The following is a 15,353-nucleotide window of genomic DNA, read 5'->3' on the forward strand; positions in this document are numbered from 1 at the left end:
TATTTGTTTCAGCCTTTTTTCAGCAGTTGAGCGATACAGGGCCATCGTGGCCCTCTTGTTATTTGAGCCATTAAAAACTGTACCATTTTGTAACACTACACACATATCAACGAATGTGGCAATATAATGCAATATTCACATATTTCTCGATGCGCGTATGGCTATAAAGCTATTATTCGATGCCGAAATGTGTATTAATCAGATAAGCAATATGAAAATAAGAAGAACACTCAGGAACTGTTTCTTACACACACCATACGGATTAAAACATCCGTTTAACTTTGTTAAAAAAATAAGAGCCTTATTCTTACAAAATCATCATATTATGTCGTAACAGGTGGACCGCATGCTATGAAAGTATTTCCCGTTTGCCATATATTAGTATAAAAGACATCCTGATTGTGCAGCTTGTGTATATCAGCAATACACAAATAACAAGAGCACCGCATAACGGGTGCCAACGCTCGGCTGCGAGTGCAGTTTTGAATAAATGAACGCTTGTCAGATTTTTTTTTTTTAGAGGTCACAGTGCCCTTGACATTTGACCTAGTGACCCAAAAATGGGTGTGGCATGTAGAACTCATCAAGATGCATCTACATATAAAGTTTCAAAGTTGTAGGTGGAAGCACTTTGATTTTAGAGCAAAATGTCAAGGTTTTAGCACGACGCCGGCGGACGGCGGACGGCGGACGACAAGACGAGCTGGCTATTACAATACCTCGGGTTTTCTCCGAAAACGCCGAGCTATAAATGACCTCTTGTCGGCGCAGATTTTGTGTGTGTAATTTTCTAATTGAAGTATATATTCCGGTGTTTCGGCATTTTTTGCAGATTTTATTTTGTTGACAGTTTTTTTACAATTGATGCTGGTACTGTATTGTTTTCTTTGTATCACCAATATTTCCGTTTTTTATAATCTTTATAAGTTCATATTTCATTACAAAAAAGTATAAATTAAAATGCAAACAACGTTAAAAACAGAATACAGCAAATACAAACAAATGCCATTTTCCTTGTGAAGTCAACAATAAATTTATAACGTAATAGGAACTACACAAAAAAAATAAAGTAGTGAATAAAAATAATATAGACAAAACAAAATAAGTGGGTCTACTCTTTCCGGCTCCAGATAAGGCGTCCAGGGCTTCGGTTATACGCAGAAAAATAAACTAAGGTTGTAATTTATATATTCTTACTATAAACAAAATATATTTCACATTATTACTAATTATAAATTGTTTTTACACTATGTATACATTTACTTCCAAATTGTGAGAAGTATGCGTACTGAAACATAATTTTGCTAAATCCTATCTAGGAGAGAACGTTGAACACACACTTTAATATATACAGATATAATATATTTTAACACATGTTTATTAACCGGCCGACAATTGAATGCACGGTTATAAAAACTACAGACAAATACTGAAAAATAAGTGTCACTTTGCATTCCTGAAAGCGAACGGGATGAATCGCACATTTTGATTGTGAAAGTGTTTATAAAACGAAACCACGCGGCAAAGGCATACGCATTATTAAAAACACCATCCATGAAATCATGTTATTATTTTCTAGATTGTAAAACAAGATGTTTTAAATAAGCCAGACGACATAATACCGTCTGAGGAAGATAGTAGGTTAAACCAATTTATTTAAGCTCATGTTTAATTAAACCTGATGATTTATTTTCTTTATTTATTTTAGCTCGGTTGCATAGAAAGCCTCAGGCTTATTGAAACGCTCTCGAGTCCGTTTCCTGGGCCTAGAACCAGTTCTTGGTGTCTTTAGAGAGATTTAGAGAACGCTCCACATTTGGGATCGAAACCGTCACCTCCCAGCAACTGGGTGGACACCGTATCCATTACGCTACGACGACCCTATATTTACACAATGAAGAAGTAATGCGTTTCAATTTCGCCTGTGTTCTTTGTTTGTTATGTGCATGATGAGATGCAAACTCAACGTAACACTCTTCTACTTAACACTCTTTTACGATGAAGTATTGGTTTGATATTTAGATGCATCGTTCGGCTTTCTTAACTTGAAACCAAGCTCTTTGTTGCTGTTGCAAATCAGATCGTCAAGAAGTTCGACAATGGTGTCCTGAAAACACAAAATAACTAACACAATTTACGTCTGGTTGTGGTCGTTAACATTTATTAATTTTGGTAATTGTGTAATACCATCTTGTATTTGGCACTCTTTTTGTTTATGCAGATTACATTCAATAATTAATTACGTAGTTTTTCATAACGTTTTACCTTTACTTAAAACATCAATTAAACTAATACAATTGATTAAAATACTCTTTTAACAGCATCACAAATTGGGATAATGAATATTGAACGCCTGTTTAAAATCTGAGCTAAACAATTCATTTATGCATTGTAAAGTGTCAATTTCATTAGTATCATCTGTTTAATCGCATTTTGTCAGGTCTAATTAAACACTGAGCATCAAAATTTCCTGGGTACGGCCCTGAAATTGGTGACAAATCATGTTTGTATATGTCTATTGAAAGAGTATGTGGACAATTTTTTGTGTGAATTTGTGCAAATTCAATATAAGAATTTGATAGCATTAAATAACAAGTGGGATATAAAGGTCATTAAGAACTATCAAAATACAGAAATAGGGATACTTTACTCGGTGACCTAGTTTTTGACACGATTGAAAATACAAGTATACACAATCTGTTATCACTTTTGATGCGTAAATGTAGAATCCAGAGTAGTAATATTGTTCTTGTATATTTCGTGAATTTGAACTTGAAATTTATGATTTTTATTATTTATTATTTCAAAATAAATATTTTGACAAATGTTCAACAATATTACATATTAAATGTGTCGCATTAAGTTTTAACCAGTTTTTTATGTGACCCTTAGATCAAGTTTTGACATCACTTGACCCTTATTAAACATTGGCTTTGATATTGTCAAGATAAGCATTACGAGCAAGTTTGATCGAAATTGACCAAACATTATGGATTCTAGAGAGAAAACGAAATACAAATTTTCGACAATTGTCTGTCAATGCCGGACGCTGGTATAGATTGACAACGCATGCACGCTATGGATAATTCAAGTTTAGGTTAGCTTAACAAATCTGATCAGCATTTTTGTGCGACTCATTCTAATAACACGTCTCTTATACTTCTGTGATATATTTATTTTCATCATCATGTTTTGAGAATGTTCAATTTTATATTAAATAATTAATAAATTCTGGAGGGTAACACAGACTTAAAGAAACTGCTCATTAATCATATGCAGATCGTTACAATCCCATTATCCCTGCGAACGTCTAAAATTCAATTACTTACATAGGATTTATCAAATAACATCAGTTTAGATGGCGAATGGCTATCGTCAGAGGTTGTTTTTAATATTGGTACGCGAATATGTCTCTTTTCTTTGATCACAGTGATGGTGAACGGTTGAAAAGGGCTACCCTCGATGTTTTCAGCCACAAGTGCAAAGCAACCATCCTGAAAACAAGTGTTAACCATATTGTGTACGACACTAAAAGTGATAATATTCAACTGTCACACGTTTTAATTTTGCCCCACACAACGAAGTCTCACCGCATGTGTTTTCAATACATCTTCAACGATTGGGTTATCAAACGTCTACAGTTGAATGACCGCTATGAGTAAATTATTGTACTGTTTGATACAAGCTACTTTGCAAAATTATGACAAATTGTCTATTTTTCTAAAATAAAAAGTATTTTTAAAGTCTCTGTTAACTTATGGGTTTATGTCCCTCAAACTCACACAGCTCAGTGAACCTTAATTAGTTGGCGAATATAAATAGGCAAATTAAGTTTGCCTCAGATTTGCGGCCAAGTATGTGTTCTTGATATAAAAGATAGATCTTCTACACTGCATGTTCTTAAAGCCTTTTTGCAAGCTTGCCAGATAGTTCAGACCTTCATTTGCAGATAATGGTTGAAGATACATTTTGATGCCACCCGTTTGGCTGAAGTATGGACATTTGTATGTTTTTGCCCTTTAGAATATATTAAATGCATATGCATTTGTCAAACCAAAGCTCGAGGAGTAAAGAGGGCAATGGCTGTATTTTCTTTACTCAATTGTTTTGTAAAATGATGTCAGACATATGAGACAATTTATTCATGATGAACTTATCATGGTATTATACGTACTTCATTCCTCAAACTGAGGTATTTATGAGCATCATTAACGTCTGGGTACAGGTAAAACCATGGATTGCCATACAGCTCCATCTGAAAAATGATAAACACATTGTAGAATGTGCATGCTATCAACTTTAACAGAATCAGTCTTACACAAAATAAAACAAAAGCATACTTTGAAAGAATTCTTTTGGTAAAAGCGATTCACGTGTAAGTAAAATCGGATAGTCGATGCTATGTTATAACTCCATATCAACTTTTCCAAATGAGCAATCAAATCAATTGACATGACAATAGAACATGATATAAGAAGTAAATATTATTTTCAGAATTGAAAGGTGATCAGAATTATGTTTTAATATGAAATTCTTTTTCATGAAAAATGGAAAACTTAGAAAGACTGTAAACTCGCAAATCGTTATCTAAGACGTTATTTGAATAATCAATGTTGCAGTTCTTTAGAGTTTAAAATTACATCTCGGTGTGTGTACTCCCTTTTTATTATAATTCCTCTATCTGTTATTTAAAAACAAGTTCTCAGTTTAGTTGTAAACGAATTGTTACTCTGTTTGTCAATATATGTATTTAATAATTATCTGTACAATACACATACATATACAAACATTATATTTGATTTAAAAAAACGTGAGTATAAATAACATTTTCCATCAGTTCTTTATTTTAAAATATAGTGCAGCCAAATACAAAGTAAAATTTGGAATTAAATAAGTGAAAAACGAGATCAGTATATATATATATTTTTCCTAATTTATCTAAAACAACACTCTAAAGATTTATAATTATTATTTAACACTGCACACTTTTGTTGTCTGTCAAAAAGGGATATCTGACAAATACGTGCCACTTGTGAATACGTATCGTAAAATAAAATTAATGTCATAGGCTATATACACTGAATATTTTATTTTGTATATTACCTTCAACATTAAAATGCAAGTATATTTAAATTGTGATAATGTAAAATAACGTTACTGTAGTTCAACAGAATATACAGTGGGCATTCATGATATTAAAATGCTGGTTCCGTTTCATTTGATACGATTAATATTGCAACACTGGTTATGCTTACCACTTATGTTTCATGATGATATGTATTAGTCGTGAGAATTCGCACACGTGTGGAAACAGGGAATTCGTTCCGATTGAAAAAAAGTCACTTATGTTTGCATCAGGCAGATGTGTATTTATTTTTGCGAATGAACCCATGAAACGTATTTGTACATACCACTTGGTTTTTCAAAGACTGGTCCGAGTTAAAGATCTCCAAAACTGAAAAACAAACATTAATGCTTGATAAAGAGTTTCTCATTTGAACTGTGAACTTTACAGCAGCATCTATAACTATGCTATGCATACACATTTCCTAAAGTATGTTTAAGTGAGTACTAGTTTTTACCTAGATAAATGTATCTTACTATAGTATTAAATAAAATTACGAGGGACTTATATCGACTCACGTTATTATATGCTGAAGAATAGCATGTTTATATTTACACATTTTCAAGCATAGCTATCAGGAAGAAAGTTTGATTAAAAGTGCGTTAAGCCATTCAGTCTGACATGTGTTGGTTATTTGACGGAACAGTCTCTGAAAACACTTATTAACTCAAAACCGTGCTGGACCGACCAACGTGTAAATATTCGGGATTATGAATATAATTGCATTTTCTTAACTGTTGCTGATACCGTATTAAATACATACAACATAATACCTTTCGCGTCTGGAAGGTCGTAGTCTTTGTATGGTAGAATCCAGGAAGGAGTTCCTTAAACATAATTTTAGTATTAATTGTGTATTAAGTATAATGCATTTTTAACAGTGTGCATAATTTACAAACTGGACGAATTTGTGTGAATGTATTATCAAAACATATCATGCACCCTAGTGATACGGCGTTAACAAATAATTGTTAACCGAGGGGTAAGTTATATCTTGTAATACAATTTATTTACAACGTGTTTAGCACAACAACAGTATGTAGTCTATTATTATTGATAACAATGTTGATTATAACTTTGATACTATTTATATATCCTCGATTTGTGGTTTATATGGTAAAGATAACCTGTCCTGGCTTTTCTTTCTGGTACAAAAGAGGACTGCTGTGATTTGGTTGTAGATTTTCCATCGTCGTATCTCCAATCGTCAGGTTTTTCATAAGCTTTCTGACGAAAAAACAAACAGACACTTGAATCAATGATATGTTTTAAAGATGTATAATACAATGCAATCGAAAGTTTTATGAACACAAACCTTGTCCTATGAAACAAAAGATACCTCATGAATAAAACGGGGTTGAAATGCTGTCATACTTATTAAATTTTAGTAAAATATTCAACAAAGAATAGCATCATTGGATTCATCTGTACTCTGTGTAAATACATGCATAATAAAAACAATACTGTAAGGTAGAACATTTGTGAATAAATACGTTGACTGATAAATCTCGGGCGGTTTTACACCAGAAGCTTTAAGTAAATAGGTAAATACGTGTATTTTCCGTCACATTATGACACACAACCAGCTACTGTTATTAACAAGAGAATAACCATGTGCCAGCAACTACACAGTGAACAAGTGCATAGCCAAGGTAAGTCAAACAGTCAAGCATAAGCCCTTACATATGTTATGGAATACGAGTGAACTAAATGATTAAATCGATGTTGAATTTCCTAATTGCAGACTTAATCAAAGGTTGAGTGTGACTACGTCACAGAAACAAATGGGATGTAATTTAATGGTCAGCTTTTGATTGGCATACATTATACGTATACATGATATCATTATGAAAAAAACAAACAAGTTACTTCAAACATTTAAGGGTGACTGAAATAAACTATTTTATATTTGAAAGTATTGCATTAAATATGTTTTATGATGATTGTGCGATCGAGTTGCATTTATTTATGTTTCATTTACATCTAGGCAGGACGGTGCATTCGATGTGATGGGCTTCCTTGGAGGAACTGTCGGAGCAGGTTCAGGAGGCGAAGATGAAATGACATTGATCTCATTGAAAACGGATTCATCGTTTAATGGTGAATATTCTTTTTCAGTATCTTCCGAGTCACTGTCTATGTCTACTGTCTCATATCTCTGTTTTGGCGTCTGTTTTTGTTTTACGATATCCACTGCATAGACAGAAAGAATATAAGGGTGGTTTGACATAATATAATGACAAAAGCACCCATTCGCAATATAATGACAGATTGACTTAATATAAGGATGGTTTCACATGATATATGACAAAAGCACCCACTATAATGACCGATTGACTTTATATAAGGATGGTTTGACACAATATATTGATAAATTGACCCAATATAACTACATATTGACTCAATGTAAGGGTGGCTTGACATAAAATATTGACAAATGCACCTCATATAATGACGTATTGACAAAATATAATGTCACATCGACATGATATATGGGTTCGTTGGCTCAATATAAGGGTGGCTTGACATAATATATTTACACTAGCACCCAATATAATGACATATTGACTTAAAATATTGACAAAGGGACTAAATATATTTCTATTTGGACACAACAATGTTCATTTCGTGCGGATAAGACATTAAAGACTTCCATAAATGTTGCGTATAATACACTGTTTAACAAAACTAAACCTTTCTACATGTGACTGGCATAAAATTATATACATTTGCTCTTGCTATTATTTAATGACGATGTAAATTAATATATTTTGTTTAATTTGCCTGATAATTCATGAAAAACTTTACCTTTGTAGTTTTACGGTTTCAACAAGCATATGGCTTGTTATATGATCGCATTATCACGAGAGTTAATTTTAAATAAATTATATTTTGTGATGTCTTAATAATCTACTGTTCCATAATTCTAGTCAATAGCTAGGGAGAGAAATCGGTTAGCTGTTAAGACGCGTAACCAATTATTGTTCTATTGTATAGTTAGGACGAAATGAAATCATTATTGAAGTAAAGATAAGTATTGTCTTTCATAAGAGGCAAATGACCCCTTAGCAAGCTTAAAATTCAAGCGTTAATTGACAGGAAATAAATACTAAAATTGTATTAATAATATAATAAAGAGATAACGATAAAGCACATTTTCCACACTAAATAGATGAGCGACATGTTTTTAAAAATATGACGTCATATAACTGGCTTCCAAATACACTGCATGTAATGACACTCAACACATATCATCTATATGAAATGTAATCCATCCATACAACTTACTGCTGTCCCCATGAATATGGATGTGAATAGGATGTCTTCCTCGAGATGGAACTGCCGATTGTCTCATTCGGCCTGAAAATAAACACGGTAACGGCCAGAAATTCAATTTATATATAGTACAAATATTGACAGCAAATGCCGCGATGTGTTTTTATTTAAAATATTTCCTATGTTAATACATAGTTAAGGTTATAGTTATACAATGTGGTAAAAGTGTAAGGATTATATACGAGTACTGCTTTGGCTCGCTGAATCATCGTCCTCAAACTTGTCACCAATCGTACCGTTCTGGTCGTGGTTTTTGCCATCATCTGCGTGAATTATAAATTGCCTAGACAAAAATGAGTCGTACATTCAACTCGCACTAGAAACAGTTGATAACGGAGATTGCGAGATGATACAAACAATAAATTAAAACCAAAATTGGAATATCCAGTTGTAAAGTCTTAGGAAGTTTACAACCACAGTTCTGCCTTTCAGTTTGCTTACCATTATAGAAATGCACATGGATATGTAGGTCCTGGAAAGCAGACCTTTTACCCTGCAGGTCATTTCTTTTCTCTGCAACATGTTTTGAAGCATACCAAGTATAATATATACCACATTTTAATCATAAGTAAAATCATACTTATATCAATTCATTTAAGTATTGAATTATAAATAAAAATGAAACTTATTAACGTGAAGAACATAAGGAACCAAGTCTTTATACTATATTTCCTGGTCGTTACATATATCTACCTGTTTTGAGTGATTACGCACGCTTTTCAATTTTGAACAGGATTATTTTTTGTAAAGACAGTGACTGCTATAACGACATGCATATATGGCAAAATTTATAATTACTAGACAATGTCATTCTTTTTCTTTCCGTTATTTATAGCTTTACTACAGATCTGTATGATTGAGCAGTTTGTTGTTGGTAGTTAGTAACAGCTAGCAAGGTATACATTGTCTAAACGTAGTAAAATGATTTAATTGTATTAAAAGAGCAATTAAACGCAGCTGCACACACGTAGTAAAGGTTTATTTTTTTCACATTTGTATCAACAGTCTGTTATATTACCTTCTTGGTCTGATGTTTGGTTTGGCTGACACAAAATATGTTTTTTATGACTACCCGTAACTTGAACAAAGTCGCTTCCACCATACGGTATTTCATTTGCGCTACAATTAAACAGAAACACCCGTTTAAACAGTTCAGTAACCATTTAAATGAAAACTCACAATTGGGCAATGTGCATTGTGCTAATGTCTTAAAAGATTACAAAAAAGGAATATAACATACTTTTATTGGTTGGATAAATAGTCAATAAAAAGAGTTTGATGTGTTGGAATTTTATTTCCTGGTTATAACCCGTTTGTGATCTACCTGTTACTTTACTTAGGATTGTGTTATTACAATTGATTGTTGCAATACATATTTAATGTAATACATATTTATATAGTGTACAAAATCAACATCCAAATTGCACGGAAAAGCAATAATAATTTATGCCATTAATTTAGAAATGTTCAAAGCGAGAGTATGTTTGTATATAAAACATTCATAAGCTCCTTACCTATCTTGCCCAAAACAGAGCCGCTCTTTCATATTTGTATTTGTCTTTGTGTATGAAGATGCTTGAGCTACTGCTTGTTCTATGTTACTGCCTATTATATAACAATGAAATGTTATGAAGAGATATAATTTGTCACGTTAGATGTTTTAGTTATGTCATACTTTCTGAACGGTTCTATTTTATGTATCAAAGGTAACGTTATCTTTACCAAAAAGAATTCTTATTATGATTAAATTAGAAGAATAGGCAACTTGTTGTGGATAAATTAATGCCCATTGTAGTTGTTTATCAATTTCATCGACTGTAACGTTTTTGAAAGCGTCCATTAATTCCCATTTTTTCATTATAGCAAGATGACTCCATATATCGTGATAATATCGTTGAAATAACCATTTAGTAATAAACTGAATAAGTGAATAGACAAATAAAGTATAATATATCAATAGCATATAAAACGTATCAAGTTGTAGTAGATTGTTGTTTTAGTAAGTTGGCAGCTTACATGACGTCAATTAACATAATATTGTTCGGTTAGTGAGACAATTTAATCAAAGTAAAATATACTTATTACCACTAGACACACGCATTGAAACTGAGTCTATGGGATATCCCCCAGATGCTCCTTCTGAGGATCTAAACAGCAGATAATGGCAACAAATACACACATATCAAAACAATTAATGTAAATAACGAATAGCACAATGACTACTATTTACACATTTAAATAAACAGTATTCATTTTAAACGACGGTTAATCCCAACTGCGGTAATTCCAGTTTCAATTTGTAAATGTGTAAATAATGGTGTATACGTATATACATATGTATATAAAGTGTCGTTTCATTTGCATCTCTAAACGATTAACAAGTATTTCTTTAAATAGTATTTACATGGTGCACGTGTCTATACTACGATGTCTAGGGCCTGGTATCGGTGGCTTGACTCGAGATTCGAATGGCATTACATCATCTGCGCAAACCTCGTGTGGCTTGCGTATGCCTTGTCCGTTTTTACGCGATACATCTGGTGATAACCATGGAATTTATCGGCAATCAAGTATGGAAACAAACGCAGAAATTACATTTAAGAAGTTACATTAATAAAAAAAAACATCTTCACAAAATGATGATTAAGTCATGAATATAATTCAAAAGAACAATTACAGAAATGATGGGACCATTTGAACTATACTAATAAAGAGCAGAATGTACAGAAATCGAGTTATGAAGGTGTTTACTTCACGTTTGTCATATTTCATTTTTCAGATGCCAAAGGATGAAAGGGTTATTTGTTTCATGTGAATGAATTCAGTTAAAAACCTTTATCCGGCTGTGAATGAGATCGTTATACTTGGAAATATTAATCATACAAAATACAAAAATGATCTACAGTTTGGTACTTTAAACCATTTCAAACAGCCTACGAATGAATATTTGTACGTTATGTCTGAATAATGTCGTTCTAATTTTGGTTATTGCTTTTACTCGTAGAACACATCAATTTGTTTGATTATCCGTTCAGGTGGCCCTATCTTTAATCTTGTTGATATTGATTGTCAAGTGATTTACCTATACAAAATTATACAATTATGATAGAAAGCGATATCGTTCATGATAACGTTTATGTAATTATATCATTCTGACATTGATATGGTTTCACCTCTGGGTTCCATATTTATCTGTTTCGAAATAAAATAGACACCAACTTCGTGGTTTTAATTCGGGTTAATTATATCTCTTCATACCTATGTATTGTATACAGTAATACTAATTTCAGACGGGTTAAACTATAAAGTGCAAATCAAAACAATGCCACCTGTTTAAAACGGATATCAAGTCCGCTAGTGTACAAATGACCAAACAAAAATGTGTAACGATGTAAGAAAAGAAAGCATGCCTTGGTCAGAGAGGAACTAAGTCAATATATGTTTACAGGAGCTATTTGAACATTGTCAGAAAACGAAGAAACGATGTAACGCACCGAGGTAACTTGAACGACAGTAATATTTCCTTTGACACGCTCGTATGTGTTAGATAAATCCGAGTATTGAGTTTTTTCTACTGAATTATTTGTTTAAAAAACCGGAATACATCCAACAAGTCAAACATTTAATAAACTTGAAACCCAATCCTCGTTCTGTAGATAGAATACCTGTCGATGACTGGTTTGGTATAGATGGACATTGCTTCGTATCCGTTTTATTCTCTTTTGGTCTCACATCAGGCTGCCTGTAATGGTACCATCATTTGACTTGTTATGTATTCATGAACACAAAACCGAATGATTTTATAATTTTAAATTGGCCCTATTAGTCATTGCAAAAAGACAACGTTCATAACTCACATATTCAGTTTGGTTTTACGAACGTGTTTCGCAGACATCGTCTTTGGCTTAGGACCTACATCCATGTCCACTGTCGCCATTTGTTGAAACTTCAAGCGAGTCGCTTTGAAATGTTCAGGTAGAGAGCGTCCTTCAGAGCTGGTTCCTTTAAAAATATCATCATCCATACCTTTAAATGGCATTATTACACAATCATTTGACGACCATCTTTGATTTGAGACAATACTTTTTAAAGTTATAGTTGACACATTTTGTATACACAGTGTGACGAACATTAATAAACTAAATTTCGTAAAATTTGCGGAAATTAAATTTTACAGATGAAATAAGAAAGTTAGTAGTTCCATTTGAATGTCTCAATCTTTTTCCTACTCAAGAAATTTATAACATGAACAATAGGGGAGGGACTGTCATAACATCTCGAACATAAGAGGATACGGCATCGGAGCGTTTTTCATAAAATTAAAACAATAAAAAAAACATACTTTAATGCATACAAAAGGATTATGATTGAATAAGCGGATGACATATGTATTAATAAAGATTGTATTTACATTCTGGTTTCAGTTATGATACAACTTGGCTATCTTGATTATCTTTATGAATTTTAAAACGTGTAAACAGAAAGCAGAATGATAAAAATAACAACACTCTAAAAAGAAGAATGGCAAAAAACTTTAAGCGATTTTTTTCGTCCATAACATAACTTATCAACAGCCTCAAGACATATGTTATGTTTTTTTTAAAGAGTTTATAATCTTGCATTTACAATCAGTAAATTGGATTGAGCACCACAATAAAACAAAGTTGATTGTGTACAGAAAAAAGATAAACATATATTTTTTAATTAATATGTACTCGATATAGTATATTTCTTTATATAACACTTATTCTTACATTTTATTATATTAATATGTTTGGATAAATAAAAAAAGAAATGATTAATTGGGTGTCATCAAGGTTAGATACATTGGTAAAAACAAAAGGAACACGCGGACGCAACCAAACAGCCAGAACAAGTATGGTAGTTTGTAATTAAATTAATAGAACGGATGAATATATTGAGTTTTTCAATCATTATTATTATAATTATTTTGTTTCAAAAAAAGTGAAATAGAGACATTACATACAATTATTTTCAGTATATTCTTGCTTTGATTCCATCGTGCATCTGCTCTTTTAAAAATGTGTGTCAAAAACCCTCATTTTTCAATCGACATGTTATATTCATTGCGAAATGTTTTTTTTATACATTCTGGTCGATCACGTGCATTAATTGTCCTTTTATAGAACGGCGATGATTTGTTTGTTATTAAGTACTAGATTAAAACATTTTTAAAGACCCGTTCACGTGTTAGTATTAATGAAATGTGTGTGAAGAGAACCGTGTGTCGTATTGATGTGTGACACTGAAATGTCATATTTAGAACATATGAAAGGAATACAAAAACGGCATTCATTCTTTTTGACGACATAACTTCCACCCGATATTCGCTAAACCAAACACGCAGAATATTAGTTATAACTTATAAAAATACATGCTAAAATATAAAACATATATACCTAATTATCCTATTCGTACAGATGTTGAATGTTTTTTACAACTCTTGTATAGTTTTTTCGATCATGACATGTTTTTAACATGCTGTGTTCACGCATTTTATTGTATTTGTATTTGGTAACAATAAAAAGAACTTGCAAATTATTAAAATAATTGCTTTCCTTATCAGGTGTGTGCTGTTGCATATATTATGTATAATTAGTATAATAAGTGTTGTAAAAAACGTGCCCCGCTTAATTGTGGTATATCTAAAAAACAAAAACAAAGTCGAAGGAATTGTATCTGTTAAACTCAAATTACACTCGGAAATAAAAATAAGAATGTATGCTGGTGAATATAAACTTTCAAAATTCAATTTGATTACGAAATTTCACCATACGCAAGGATCTGCTCAGATTCACCTAATCAAACATCCGATTTACTGTCTTATTTCATCGAACAACGGTTTAACGGTCGATGTTGTCAAAACGAAACTAAAAGGCCTCGATTATATAAGTTAGGTTCAGATAGCATAAAACACATAAGTCTGGAACCATTATTCATTGAACTTCTAAGTTTAACCTTAATATCAGTGAAATTAAATTAACACCTTCCTAATAATTTTAGATTAAAATGATAGCAATAAATACTAACGCCCAATGAGTGAATACAATTTGAAAAATGGTTTGTTTACGAAAGCCATGAGATCATTTTGGTTCACTTTCTGATTCGCAATATGTATAATGTGGTGTATATAAATAATACACACTCAACTTTATTAATCATACCAACTAAACCTATTGTCATGCTATCAACTCTGCAATATAAACTACAACAGTTGTTGCAATAAGTTAATGATATTAGTGACATCTTCAAATCATAAAATTAATAACTTGTTATAACATGTTATACGTTATTTTAAAATCTTAAGATGTGTCCATCAAGTATGTAAAGACTTACCTGCAGTCAGCTGGTCATTCTTTGGGGGTAGATTTTCATAACTATGGTCAGATAAACTGTCTCCGTTTTCACTCATTTTTGAATGCTCTGTACTTATACACAAGCAAGTAAAGTATTTTAACGTTTACACTCGCGATGTACACACCCGAAGTCGTGTTTATATAATAACTGTGTCATGATCAGATTTTGAATATCCAGGAGGTTTGAAATATCAAATAACTTAAGGAGGTGAATCTGTGTATTTTGCGCTTTTGAAGTACGTTTAAAAGACAGGTTATTGTGCTATCAAAGATCTCAAGACACGTCCTGATTTAAGTGATAAGGGCATCTAAGATTATAGTTTATTTTTGGCCAGACTGTTAAAAGACGTTAAACTAGTTAAAAACTAATACATCTAATGAAACTATATATAAATATTAGCTAACATTTAAAATTAATAAAATATTATCGTATTTTAATTATACCATTTTCTCTTCGAAGTCGAGTTCCAGCTCGAAAAAAGTGAACAGGGCAATGACACAAATTTGCTATCACT

The 15,353-nt window shown here is 32.0% G+C and overlaps 1 protein-coding gene across 2 annotated transcripts; it reads right to left on the bottom strand.

The window, feature by feature from the left end:
- Positions 1–1,171: 1,171 nt before the first annotated feature.
- On the bottom strand, positions 1,172–15,027 carry LOC127839321 (uncharacterized). Of its 2 annotated transcripts, none has more exons than XM_052367626.1 (17): positions 14,819–15,027; positions 12,319–12,463; positions 12,127–12,203; positions 10,866–10,998; positions 10,547–10,608; positions 9,976–10,066; positions 9,480–9,580; positions 8,903–8,974; positions 8,644–8,724; positions 8,414–8,485; positions 7,107–7,318; positions 6,253–6,352; positions 5,899–5,952; positions 5,412–5,455; positions 4,175–4,255; positions 3,330–3,494; positions 1,172–2,107 (listed from the first exon to the last, which is right to left on the bottom strand). In XM_052367626.1, exons 1-17 carry the CDS (start codon positions 14,892–14,894, stop codon positions 1,994–1,996), a joined length of 1,680 nt encoding a protein of 559 aa, XP_052223586.1. In that variant the 5' UTR covers positions 14,895–15,027; the 3' UTR covers positions 1,172–1,993. The 2 variants fall into 2 exon arrangements, with proteins under 2 accessions (XP_052223586.1, XP_052223587.1); XM_052367627.1 differs by having other exon boundaries at positions 8,650–8,724; positions 14,819–15,026.
- Between the last annotated feature and the right edge of the window lie 326 nt (positions 15,028–15,353).

Source organism: Dreissena polymorpha, chromosome 7 (genome assembly GCF_020536995.1).
Source record: "Dreissena polymorpha isolate Duluth1 chromosome 7, UMN_Dpol_1.0, whole genome shotgun sequence".
NCBI classification, from domain to species: domain Eukaryota; kingdom Metazoa; phylum Mollusca; class Bivalvia; order Myida; family Dreissenidae; genus Dreissena; species Dreissena polymorpha.

Coding starts and splice junctions, on each gene's coding strand:
- LOC127839321 (XM_052367626.1), bottom strand. CDS start 14,894: ATGAGTGAAAACGGAGACAGTTTATCTGACCATAGTTATGAAAATCTA. Junction 8,725..8,902: donor CCATGTGCATTTCTATAATG/GTAAGCAAACTG, acceptor TAATTCACGCAG/ATGATGGCAAAAACCACGAC. Junction 3,495..4,174: donor ACCTCAGTTTGAGGAATGAA/GTACGTATAATA, acceptor ACTTGTTTTCAG/GATGGTTGCTTTGCACTTGT.